Here is a 13,906-nt window from a genome sequence, read left to right on the forward strand (position 1 = left end):
GATGGCGTTCCAATTACACAAGAGAAAACTCCACAAGAAAATATTGCACCACGTATCACAACTTCTACTCCTACGATTGTAGAGCCTCGTCGTAGTGGGAGGGTTTCAAAAGAACCAGAAAGGTGGATTGGTGTGGGAGAGTCTTCAGACTCAGTTTCCGGTCATCTAGAACCTGACCCCTGGAACTACAAAGAAGCAATAGATGATTTGGATGGTCTCAATTGGATTGAGGCAATGGATTCCGAATTACAATCAATGGAGGATAAAGACGTTTACAACCTTGAAAACCTACCCGAAGGCTGCATTGCCATTGGGAGTAAGTGGGTATTCAAGCGTAATCGAGGTCCGGATGGAAAGGTTAAATTGTTTAAAGCCAGATTAGTGGCAAAGGGTTATACCCAGAGAGAAGGCATCGATTATGATGAGACCTTCTCACCCGTCGCTATGCTTAAGTCAATTCGGATCCTCCTATCCATCGCAGCCTACATGGACTGGGAAGTATGACAAATGGATGTCAAGACCGCCTTCTTGCATGGCAGTCTTGAGGAAACCATTTACATGAAACAACCCGAGGGCTATGAGGTTAAGGGCAAGGAGCACATGGAGAAGAAGCTTAAAAGATCCATTTATGGACTCAAACAAGCATCCAGAGCATGGAACATGTGTTTCGATAAAACTGTTAAATCATTAGGTTTTGATCAGTGCCCAGAAGAGAGCTGCGTATATAAGAAAGTTGAAGGTGCAAATGTGGTGTTCTTGGTACTTTACGTGGATGACATCTTACTAATTGGAAACAATAATGAGATGTTGTCGTCTGTAAGAAACTGGTTGTCTACCCAGTTTGAGATGAAAGACTTGGGAGATGCGGGACACATTCTAGGAATCAAAGTGATCAGAGATCGCAAGAAAAGAATGTTGTGCTTGTCTCAAGAATCCTACATCGATACTGTACTACAACGTTTTAGCATGGAGAACTCCAAGAAGGGTTTCGTTCCTTTCAGACATGGAATTCATCTATCAAAGGAGATGTGTCCTAAGACACACGCAGAGATAGAGGACATGAAAAAGGTTCCATATGGTTCGGCAGTTGGAAGTCTCATGTATGCTATGTTGTGTACGCCACCTGATATATGCTTTGTCGTAGGCATGGTGGCTAGGTATCAGTCGAACCCTGGCCAAGGACATTGAACTGCAGTGAAGAATATACTCAAGTACCTGAAGAGGACTAAAGAGTATGTTCTAGTTTACAAGGCATCTGATCTATGTCCGATAGGGTACACGGATTCAGATTTTCAATCTGATCGTGATTCGGGGAAGTCTACTTCTGGTTATGTGTTCACCTTGGGAGGTGGAGTCGTTATATGGAAGAGTGAAAAGTAGAAATGCATTGCGGACTCAACCACGGAAGCTGAGTACATAGCTGCTTCTGAAGCTAGAGGTTGTGTGCCTCAAGAACTTCCTAAAGGAGTTGGGTGTGATTCAGAGTTTGCCAAAGAGTATCACAATCTATTGTGATAACTCTGGAGCTGTTGTAAACTCAAAGGAACCACGATCCCATAAGGCAAGCAAACACATTGAGAGGAAGCATCATATCATTCGAGAGATTGTACAGAGAGGTGACATACAAGTAGTCAAAATTGCAACTGAAAACAACTTTGCTGATCCTTTCTCGAAAGCCTTATCGGTGGGGACGTTTAATCGTCATATGGAAGGGATAGGTGTTAGATGCATTAAAGACTCAGACCTGGTTTCTCTATAAGTGGGAGAAATTGAAGAAAATTGACAGTAGTATACTCGAAAGCCTGTTTTGAGTATAAGTAGGAGATTATTGGAACATATATACTAAAAAGCATTTTTCGAGTTTTTTTTTTATTTTTATATTTTAAAATTAACTCCTATATGAAGGAGGATATTATAAATAAACTCCTAAGAAAGAAGGAAATTACAACTGAGGTCAAGAGGGCTCGAACTTGGCACCTCATACATTGATGTCTAAGCTCCTTGCCGCTAGGACAAAGGCTCTGGACCATTTTTCGAGTTTATTTTGAATTTGATAAATTGCTTGTTATTGTAAGCACTTTTCATTTAATGAGAATAATAAATGTTTTCTTCATACTGTGTATTTTACTTTAATGGGTATTGACCGGATCTAATTATATATTAAATTATATAATTAAAATGCCGGAAAGTAAAATCAGTCTAAGTCTTCTACATTGAAGGTTGGGTCGTGGAACAGGTCATCAAAGTAGGTAGCCCAACCGGTACCTTGTAGAAGTAAAACTTTTTCACAACCTAGATAGGCCTTGGCTACATATCGTGAAAGGTTGCAATGTCCATCCGAAAGTCGTCTTTACCTTGAGAATGACTAGTGACACTGCTGTGGTATAGCATTGAATGGATCTAAAGTATAGAGACGTCTTTGTTGCTATTTACTGTAAGACGATGTCTTGGAGATTTAATATTTCCTAATCTTTGTAATAATATATGACACATGTTATTTACTCAACCCAATATTCCTGATATCTTGGGTAGTAGTAATTAATAACCAGCATGGTGTCAGTTTTATTATTACATTGAATCGTGTGCCTGCGTGGTTTGACTATATCCCCAAGAGGTGTTCGAGAGAAGTTCTATTATTCAGAAACCCGGCCGGTTTGGATTTAATCCAAGAATAAATAGAAAAGGAAAAGTATATTTTGATATACATCTCGTACTAGACAAACTCTTGGAAATAAAAAGATATTAATTAATTTAAAGTCTATAGCAGACTACATATTAATTAATGGATACATAAAGTCTTAGACACGGGAAATAATATATTAAAGAGGTTAACCCGGATTGCTTGTAATCACGGATTGGATGGGCGGTCAGTATTTCTTCGATAGTGGCACAAGAAATATTTCATTGGCCTTATATTGAATTATGGGTTATAATTTAATTAGTAAAGAAGGTCCAATTGGAGAGGCCCAATCCAAGCCCCATAGATCCCTAACCTAGCCCATCATAAACTCTATAAATAAGGATGTAAGGAGAGGAGACAATAATAATACAACACAAAACCCTAGCCTCCACACTTGGAATTTTCGACCCTCTCTATCTAATAGAGGAATTCGAAATTCCTCTTTGTGTGTTCTTGGATTTCTTGTCTTCTCCATCAAAGATCCTTATAATTTCTAAAAGATTCCTCGCACAAGGAATTTAGATCTATAGAGTTAAGGGTCATAGCTTAGAAGATCTTTGGTCTTGCATTCACAATCAAACATCAAGATCTACACGTGGAGAAGTAGCAAGCCACTTCGATTATTTGGAGAATCATTATGTCTCTACATGTTCAAGCATGAAATTGAATCGATCCACATAATTACCTAAATAGATTCTTTTGTGGATTTATTTGTTTTTGCAATTTCCGCTGCGTTTTCCCCAACAATTACAAGTCACATTATTCCTATTTTGGTTCACCAACAAATAAAAGTTCCAGTTCTTTTTTATTATAAATAGTACTCTCTCCGTTCCATATAAATATAAACTCTTTCCACTTTCATCCGTCTCATAAAAATAGAGCACTTTATTTTTGGTAACTCCTTTCTCTTTAATGATAGGAACTTCATTCTCTACTAACAATACTCCAGTTACTTTTCTTTCTACCTCAATCTTATTTTACCAAATGTGCATTAAAACTTATGTTGTCCCAAAAGTTTCTATTTTATGGGACAGAAGAGTACTAGGCCCCACATACCCTACTCATTTCAATCATATTTTATTTAAATCTAAAATATATAAGAGTGTCCAAAGTATAGTCGCGGCAGCGGCCGCTGTGTGACGCAGCTGCGCCGGGCGGTGGTGCCACAACCGCGTACCCGGCGTAGCCGGGTGGGAGATCGGCGGTATTGTAGGCCGCGAGAACGCCGAGGCGGTACATTTTCATTTTTTTTCTTTAATTTTTATCTATAAAATACATATTCTCAATTAATTTTTTTCATTTCATTCTGATCGATAAAATACCTATTCGCAATTAATATTATTCTAGTCCAATTAAAATATACCAACAATTGATAAAATAAGATTTTTGGTTGTGGCGTGGCTGGACAAGTTTTTGTGGCTGAGCCATGGCTGTGATGACTGGGCGGACAAGTTTTTTTTGTGGCAGTGGCGTGGCTGTGCTACTATTGTGGACACTCTAAGTGAGACTCGTATTCTACTAACTTTCTTCGCCCCACTTTTGTTGATAGTATTTGTTAGAACCAATGTCAAAAGGAAAATGAGATTCCTAACGATGGACAGCTTCAGAAGAAAATTTTTTCCTATCATTAGGATTTTTCATTTTTTATCCAATTTTATCATTCATAAAGTCAACAAACTCGTTCACTTATTATGTTTGGAATCATCATAAATAGAAATGATATACTACATAACTACGTGAGCACCACTATCGTGTTGACGCACATTTAGTGTTGTTCGTTTTGATTAATGTATTTAATTTGATTCTAATATATTAAAAATGTTACAAATTTCATAAAAATTAAAGCTCGGTGTGCTTGTTTTCTCTATAATTTTCAATAAATTAATAAAATGACCAGCCAAGCTTTGATTTTTATAAATTTGGTAAAATTAAAATATTCAATAATATTTTTTTAACGTATTATAGAATCAAACTAAATATATAAATCAAAACCAATAACATCAAACTAGAGTGATGTTCACATAAAGAGCTCACATAAGGTATGTAGCATATAATTATTGTCAATTTAAATGAATTTTATCCTCAGATAACACTAAAATAAACTATATATAGTTGGGAACAAAAAATCAACAATTAAATATTTATAAACCGATAAATAATTGGAGTCTATACAGTACTTACTGAAATTAAATTGTACGCGTAGCAACTTTCTTCATATTTTTCTTTTAATTTTATTTTCGATTTTAGATTTATATGTTTTCATTTATTATCTTTTTATTTAGTTATAGAATACATCAAATTGTAAGATTTATAAAAGAGCGGTATATATAGACTTCAAGATTTATAGATTTATTATCTTTTTTAATTAGTTACAGAATAGAAAGTGCACAGATTTTTATACGGAGTGAGTATGTAATTTTGTTTTGGGATATTGGTCATTAATATTGCAAACTTTGGTCCAATTCTAGTATTTTGTATAAACTTTAAAATTAGTCTAAAAGATCATAAACTTTACATCCCGTGTGTTATCACAATGATACGCTCGGATTTTGCACTGTTTTAGGTCCGTTTTTAATGTCAAAATCACGTTTATTTAATTTTTTTCTTATCAAAAACGCCCAAAGTGGGCGGGGGGTTTAGGCTGACCCCCAACCCGTGAATAAATCGAAATATAATGTTCCAAAACATGATCCTAGCCCAAAAGTGACTAGTATCTAAAGCAAGAACATGAAGGAGAAACAGATTGGAGCTCCCACAAGCCGGGATGCTCCATGCTATCAAAACTAAACTAGTAGCCAAATGAACAAAAGGAAGAAATAAACAAAGTAGAACTATCAAAAAATCAGGATCAATCCACATCTCTGCGTCGGAATCGGAAGTTAGGATATCCTAGCTGGTCCATCCTAACAAGCGCCTTCAGGTATCGAGGCACATAGACTGAATCATAATATGTCATAGTAGGGGTCTGAACCCCCCTACCTGCAAGAAAGTCGGCAGCACGGTTTCCTTCTCTGTAGATGTGTGAGAATCGAACTTGCCGCTGAGATGTCATCTTCCGGATCAAAGCCATATGATGTCTAAAATTGGCAGAACCAGGCCGTCCTGATGTGAGTAAAGTAACAAGAGCCGCTGAGCCAAGCTCTATCCAAATGTGTGTAGATAACTCCATGGCCATCTCTAAGCCTCGAATGAAGATGCATCCACCGGAGAACAGAAGGCCCGCAAAAGGCCTCCATCAGTACCACGAACCAATCCTCCCTCTCCCGCTTCCAAAGTCGCTGAGGAGAAGGCACCATGTGTATTCAGCTTCACCCAAGGGGCATCGGGGGGATGCCAAAGGACCATGAGTGATTGCTGAACACGCTGTCTGGGAGAACAAGGCATGAAATCCACCGACGTTGAGCAGCCCCTTCAATGTAACGGGGTGATTTTGCCGGCCAACACGAACGTATGTAGATGACGAGTGACCTGCCAAATAACCTGAGTGTTACGGAAAGGGCAACCACGGTGCTTGCAGCCGTTCCTCTCCATCCAAAGAAACCAAACAATCAAACACGGAACAATAAAACTAATGTGCATGGCAGGAGCCCTAGAGAAAGAGGACATCCGCTAGTGACCTAGTCTAAGAGCAATATCGGTGCGCGTGTGAATCGGTGTGTGCGAGGGGGGGAGGGAACCAGGCATTGAAATACTCCCACAAAGAAATCGCCGACTGACTCGAAAGAAAGACATGACTAAAAGACTCAAGAGAAGGAGACCGACAACACTGACACCTAGACGCTAACTCAATACCCCGATGCTGTAACTTCTCATCCACCGGTAACCTACCATACAACAACCTCCAAATAAAAATCGAGATGGTGGGGGTCAGCCCCTCGTTCCAAATCAGTCCCAAAATCTCATACTTCGGCAGTCTCGTCCGGATGCTCTCCCAGGCAGAGGTCACAGAGAACTCGCCATGGCTAGTCAGACTCCAACGCCTCACATCCTTCGCCCCCACCTCGATCGGCGTGGCTCTGATCTGATCGGTCTTGTCGAGAGGTACGCCAAACCCGAAATACAAGTCATGCAACATATCCTCATCCCATGCATGCTCATGCCAGTATGGTGCAACGGCCTGAGATTGAGTAGGATCATATCCCAGGACGCACAGACTCTTGATGGAGCTCGCCCCAAGCCAGACGTCATCGCAGAAGCTGATCTTCCCCTCACCCAAGGACCAACGAATATAATCATGCATAAATGACCAAATACGACGCAAACGACGCCAAGTAGGACTATCATGTGACCAACATGCATATGTATGCAAATGACAAGGAAGTATACTATACTTCTGGGTCATGAACTGGGCCCAGAGAGAATCCTGCGCAAGGAGCCTCCACCACAGCTTGAACCCAAAAGCTACTGCTACCTCCTGAAACCTGCGAATGCCCAAACCCCCCTCCGCCACAGGAAGGAAAATCTGGTTCCACGAAATCCAATGTAGCTTTTTCTTCTCCCCTGCTGTACCCCAAAAATATCTGGCGAGAATCCGCTCCAACTCATCAAGAAACCCAACCAGCGGACTCATAACCTGTAAGATATGAAGTGGGATAGCTGCCAGTGTGCTCTTAATCAGAGCAAGTCTTCCCCCAAATGCTAGGTGGCGATGGGACCAAGTGTGTATCCTGTCCAACATCCGTTGTCTGAGTGGCAAAAGATGATCTGCTCTTCTCGCCCCTCTAAATATCGGTACTCCCAGGTATGTAAAGGGAATCTCTCCTCGCTGGAAGCCTCCAACTTCCTCCACTATCTCAGCAAACTCCATATGCTCATCAACCAAATAAAAGTGTGTCTTCTCATTATTCACCATCTGACCGGACACTGCAATATAATGGTTCAGGCACCCCACCAGCTTCTCCATCGCCTCCCTGTGAGCTCGGGTAAAGATGATGATGTCATCAACATAAGAAAGGTGAGTGATAACCGGTAGTCAGCTGCAAGCACAAAAAGGGAAGGTGATAATGGGTCCCCCTGCCTCAACCCCCTACCAGCAGGACGAAATACATCTACCAATCATTCCCATCCAAGCCGGCGAGAACCCCATCTTCTCAAGTATCTTCAGCAAAAAAGGCCATTGTACTCTATCATATGCCTTCACCATATCTAGCTTGAGAGCCAAGTTAGGCGATCTAACTCTGCTATTGAGCTCCTTCCCTAATCATGTATCAGCTCTTGGGAAAATAAGGCGTTATCACTAAGTAACCGCCCCTGAATAAAACCACTCTGATTCGGTGCAATGACGAGTGGTAGTAGAGGTGCAAGCCTAGATGCCAAGATCTTTGTGATGATCTTATTCGTGACATTGCAGAGACTTATCGGCCTATAATCCCCCCACGTGACTGGATCTGGCTTCTTCGGTATGAGAATAATCATGGTTGATGTGAAGCTTCGAGGTATGAAAGCCCCTCTGAAAAAGTTCCCAACTGCTGCAATCACATCGCCCCCTACAATGCCAACAATTCTGGAAGAACAAAGAGGTGAACCCATTCAGTCCCGATACGCTATCCCCACTAATCTCGAAGACTGTCTCCCGAACTTCCTTCTCCTGCGGCGCCAAGCACAATGTCTCTTGGTCCACTGATTCTGGAAGGCTGTGAATAAGTGTCAAATCTGGCTGCTCAAGGACTCCAAAATCAGACGTCAAGAGCTGCTGGAAGAAGGTTGCCACAGAGTCCCTAATCGTCGTCTCCTCTGTCAAGATCTGCCCCCCTGCCTCAATACTGCGTATCCTCGACTTGACTCTCTTCTGCTTGACCCAGCCATGAAAAAACTTAGAATTCCTCTTTCCATCCGATGCCCATCTAATAGTTGCCTTCTGCCTCCAAAACTCCTCTTCCATCTTTGTCACAACTATGAGCTCCGTCGAGGCTTTGTTCAAGTTGGCCCTGTGTGCTGGTGTAGGCGTGTTGTCAAACATCATCTAAGCCTGTAGGACTGCCTCCTCGGCCGCCTTTAGGTTCTGATGTATATTTCCAAAAACTGCTCTGTTCCACACCTTTAAGAACTTCTTAATTCTGATAAGCTTGGGCTAGAGGTTCATCATACCATTGTGACCTGTTCCTGCCTCCCAAACTCTCGCAATCTCAGTCTTGAAGGTCTCATGCCTCACCCACATGTTCTGAAATCTGAAAGCCAGCCTCGTGGTCTGAACAGAGAACTGACATTGCACAAGTAAGGGAGCATGATCAGAGATGAATCTTGCTAAGTGGGTCACTCTGGTCGTCGCAAACACCGATGTCCAATGCTCCCCGATCAAGATCATATCCAACCTCTCCCAAAGCCCTGCCCTGTACCATGTAAACATCGGTCCATCGAACCCCGGATCAATCAACTGGCAATCAGCTATAGTATCCACAAACTCCATCATATCTCTGTGTCTGTCTGTATCACTTCCCTGTCTCTCTTCATTAGTAAGGAATATGTTGAAGTCACCTCTAGCCACGGTTGCCCCTCCACAGCCAGGGAGATGTCCCCAAGCTTTTCCCATAGCTCCTGTCTCGTCTCTCTCGTGTGTCTGCCATAAACGATAGAAATCTAGAGCGTGAAAGGGAAAATGGCAGCCATGACTTTGACATGTAGGACTTGTCTCGAGTCATCAACCACCTCCACCATCCAATCCTCATGAGCTAAAATCCAGATATGCCCGCTCACGTTGGCTCCACAAAACCGGAGCCCCTAAAAGCTCCACCCTAATGTCGGTGCCGCCCTTTGGGGTTCAATCACAACAGCAAATAAAATCTTATGTTCACAAATCAAATTCTTCTAATGCCTCCTGGTGCGGCTATTCGCCACCCCTTCAGCATTCCAAATTAGGAACTGGCTTGACATGAGGAAACAAATCAGGAAACCCTCGCCATCTTCACTGGTGCTTCAATCGCGGGCTGTCGATCCCCATTGCCGGCGATCTTTCTTCTCGAGTTCCCATTGCTGGCAACCGAACTTTGTTGCTTCTCACTCGTAATCCTCGCTTCATGTATAATACGGGCATCTGCCGAGGTATCATCCTCCAGCATCTCAAACCTGTTGCTATGGATTGCCAGGCCTGAATATGTCTCCATATCATCAACCCGGCTCCCTCTATAGGTGGGTGAGAGAGATCTCGTTCTGCTCGGTGTCTCCTCCCCATCATCGGTCTCAAATTCCGAGCTCCCCTGCTCTGACATGGCTCTTTCTTTGTTTTCCTCTAGTCTAGTCTCCTCAACCTTCTATTCTCTCTGCATCGTTCCCTGCTAGCTGGGCTCCTTCTCTTTTTCTTCTTGCCCTTACCCGTCAGGTTTCCGTCTGTCAAGGCTGAGTTATGGACTAGAACCGGGTCCCTTATTTGTAAACTACCACGAGGGATATAGTCTATCCTACCTGAAACAATCTGGGCCCTTACCCTCTGGAGCTCCTTCTCCGCATCCTCAAATCTCGTGACCTGCATACCCTTATCCTTACTCTGGCCGGTCGTGACCTGCTTACCCTTATCCTTACTCTGCCCGATCTCGGACGTGAGAATGCCATTCTTGCCCACTTGGGTCCAGTGTGACGAGGATTCCGTGTGTGTATCTGGCTGCTTTCCCCGGGGCTGTCCCCCCTGCACTCTTCCACTCTCTAGTATCCCCCCCGTCCTCATACTGTCTTTGTCTCTGCTGCGCCTGCCTGGAGAAGTCTTTCTTGTGTGGTGCCAACCTTTTCCCATAGGTATAACAATGATCCTCCGAGTGCCCCACATGCTTGCAAGCTGGGCAGTACTTCGGGATCGGGTCCCACTTAACCTGCAAAACAACATCCTTTCAATTTGAAATTAGAGAGGGCCTTGCGAATCAAGTGGGGGGCGGGGATGGAGTGTGAGAATTTTACAATCAAGGCGAGTCCCATGCGACCTGCAAGTTCTATGTTATCAGATTCGGGAATTAAAATGTCACACCCCAACCCTTATGACTTATGCTATTACTATAAATAAATTCAACACATATTATATAATTTCAAAAATCAACATTTATCAAGTACATATTTCAAAACATTCTAAAACCGTAGTGGGACCCTCTCACCACTCTATATACTACACATTTATTTATATGCAAAAATGATGAGGAGGAGAAGGTTGTCAAAACGTGTCAGCCGCCGACCCTGATAACATGTGGAGTTCCTATGACCCATATCAATTAAAAACTTCACTGATATCTTATTCCTGAAAAATATTAGTGGTTTATATGAGCCACAACTCAGTGTATATAAACCTTACCTTTAATTCCACATGCCAGATATCAAACATACTCTTTAACCAATATATACAACAATAATCAACAAATATTAAAATTAAATCCATATACATATGCACGTGCCACTCTGTTCAATTTATTATTCTGTGACAAATCAAGCCTGACATCTGCCCAGGATTCCATTGTATCTGACCCGAAGGTCTCATTGCCATTGTACATATATATATATAACCCGAAGGTCCATTGCCATTGTATATATGACCCATAGGTCTCATTGCCATTGCCATTGTATATATGACCCATAGGTCTCATTGCCATTGTATACATATATATAACCCGAAGGTCCATTGCCATTGTATATATGGCTCGTAGCTCCATTGCTATTGTATATGACCCGTAGGTCCATTGCCATTGATATCAGACTCTGGGCAAGACTGTCACAGATCCTATTTAATCCAATGATTCAAATAATTCCAAAGCCATGTGCAAACATATCAATTGCATCTTTCTATCATATAAAATATATCAATTGCACCAATCACATATCCATACCACATTCCACCATCTAAATCAAATAACACATAATTATATCAGAGTCACATCATATAATCAAATTATTCACTTTATTTAATACCTAGCAAAGAAGCACATAAAACATGTAAAATTAAAAGTGTGATTTATACACACCTGATTATGATAGACTAATTAACTGAACCTCTGATCTCGTCTAATGATTTCCAATCTCGTCAAACCATCTTCATTTTCTTTTCTTTGCCAAACTCGTTTCTTTCGCTCCCTTCACCATCTTTTTCTTCCTCTTCGTGTCTAATATTCCTCTTATATTTATTATCATTTTTTTCTTTTAATATTACCATCCATAATATAACTTATTCATCCTTACCTATGCACTATACACGTCAATTGCATGAGACGTGCCATCTCCTATCTTTTTCTTTACACGTGTCCTAATTCCAATTCATATATATGAACTTGAAAAAGTGTCCTATTACACAACTTAGTTAATATATATATTTTATAAATAAAATAAACTGCACATAGGTATAAATGCATATCCTATTAAAATATTTGACAAAACTCCCGGACATATTGCAACATAAGTATGAATATTCATTACCTTTTTAAATTAAAATACACATATATATTTTACATGTACTTAGTTTAACTATATTAAATTTATCAAACAAATATTTGTTTCTATCGCATATAAATGTTATGTCATGTTAATGACAGTATAATATATAAAAATATAAAATAAAATACTAATACTTTGGTCAAGGATGTTCCAATTAATATTTATTATACAACTAATAATATAAATATGTAAAGATAAATAAAAATATGTCATTATGCAAAATGATGCATGTTTCGGGTTAGGGATGTCACAACTCTTCCCCTCTTTAAGAATTTTGTCCGCAAAATTCATTTCCCTCTTAGCTAACATACCCAAAGAAATTGCTAAGCCGTAAACACATGTGAATAGTTCTTTCTCATCTTTTCCTCGGTTTCCCAAGTCGCCTCTTCGACTCCATGAGTTTTCCAAATAACTTTTACCATTGGAATATCTTTTCATTGCAATTGTTTCAGCTGGCAGTGCACTATATTGACAGGCTCTTCTATATAACTCAAACTTTTAGAATCTTATAGAACATGTGAAGGATCAGATCGATAACATCGAAGTGTTATCGAAGCATACTGACATGGAAAATATTATGAATCTGTGCAAAATCTGGAGGTAATGTCAACCAGAACGTCGGTGGTCCAATTCTTCCAATAGTCTCATATGGCCTAATATAACGAGGACTCAACTTACCTTTTTGTTCGAATCGCATGACTCATTTCTGAGGTGAACCTCACAAAATTTTTTTATCAATACTGAGATAGTAAATCGCGGATCTCTGTCAATATATAAGATACTAGAATACCATATAAGCGTTCCTACAGATAATGATGTCAAATCTTCAAAGCAAAATAATATCGCTAATAACAAATTTTGAACAGAATAAGAAACTTCCTGTACTTGCGATTGTTATGACGCATAAGCAAATAAACCTTTCATTAAGTCAAAAGATAACCATATCCATGTTTCAGCGCATCACTATAAATAACATAATATCTTGTACCTGCGGAGATAACCAAAATAGATGACATATTCAAACGATGCTTCCACTCATTAAAACTCTTTTGATATGCTTCACTCCATATAAAAGAAGAATTTTGTCGTACTAACTTCATTATTAATTGAATAATAATCGAGAAACATTTCCGGTTGAAAACCAGTTCAATCTCTTGTAGATCCACTTCTTTTCCACGACCTGACACCATGTGTCCCAACAATACCACATGTTCTAGCAAAAACTCATCTTTACTCAACTTAGCATAGAGTTGTTCATCTCGCCGAACTTGAAATACTAACTGCAAGTGATTAACATGTCCATCTGTACTTCATGAATATGATAGTAAATCAATAGAAATAATCACTAACAGATCCTAGAATAGTTGAGAGAATTTGTTCATCAATGCCATAAATAATTGTAGATGCAATAGTTTATTCGAAAGGCATAACCAAAACTCATAATGGTCGTACTGAGTTCAAAATGGTGTCTCTGCAATATTCTCTTTAGCTATCATCAACTGATGAGATCTTGATCGAAAATCAGTACTCGAAAACAGTTGCATACCTTGAAATTGATCAAATAAATCTTCTATTCTCGGTAATAGATATTTATTCTTCATTGTCACTCGATTCGACTTCCAATAGTATATATAATGTCGCAGTGTATCATCTTTCTTCTTCAAAAATAATATTGGTGCTCTTCAAGGTAAAACATTAACTCATACATATCTCTGACAACTCTCGTAACTGTTTCTTCAACTCTTGTAACTCTAATGAAGACGGTTGATAAATAAAAATAAAAATAAATGCAGTGCTCAATAGAGAAATGTGTCTCCCGATAAGGTG

General features: G+C 40.1%; 1 protein-coding gene and 1 pseudogene across 1 annotated transcript; both read right to left on the minus strand.

The window, feature by feature from the left end:
* Window positions 1–5,915: 5,915 nt before the first annotated feature.
* On the minus strand, window positions 5,916–8,642 carry LOC148928421 (uncharacterized). The gene is made up of 4 exons (XM_089056670.1): window positions 8,180–8,642; window positions 7,711–7,876; window positions 6,473–7,590; window positions 5,916–6,148 (listed from the first exon to the last, which is right to left on the minus strand). The coding sequence occupies exons 1-4, from the start codon at window positions 8,640–8,642 to the stop codon at window positions 5,916–5,918; spliced, it is 1,980 nt and encodes a 659-aa protein (XP_088912796.1).
* Window positions 8,643–8,750: 108 nt separating this feature from the next.
* Window positions 8,751–9,885, minus strand: LOC148928422 (uncharacterized; annotated as a pseudogene).
* Between the last annotated feature and the right edge of the window lie 4,021 nt (window positions 9,886–13,906).

The sequence above is a fragment of the Salvia hispanica genome, chromosome 4 (assembly GCF_029641045.1).
Source record: "Salvia hispanica isolate PSC_SH4W2 chromosome 4, Shi_PSC_v1, whole genome shotgun sequence".
Lineage (NCBI taxonomy): Eukaryota > Viridiplantae > Streptophyta > Magnoliopsida > Lamiales > Lamiaceae > Salvia > Salvia hispanica.

What these genes read in the sequence shown, in the direction of transcription:
- LOC148928421 (XM_089056670.1), bottom strand. Translation starts at nt 8,642, where the DNA reads ATGATGTTTGACAACACGCCTACACCAGCACACAGGGCCAACTTGAAC. An exon ending in AGATGTATTTCGTCCTGCTG is followed by an intron (nt 7,591 to 7,710) that starts GTAGGGGGTTGA and finishes CCGAGCTCACAG; the next exon opens with GGAGGCGATGGAGAAGCTGG. An exon ending in TGAGAAGTTACAGCATCGGG is followed by an intron (nt 6,149 to 6,472) that starts GTATTGAGTTAG and finishes GTTATTTGGCAG; the next exon opens with GTCACTCGTCATCTACATAC.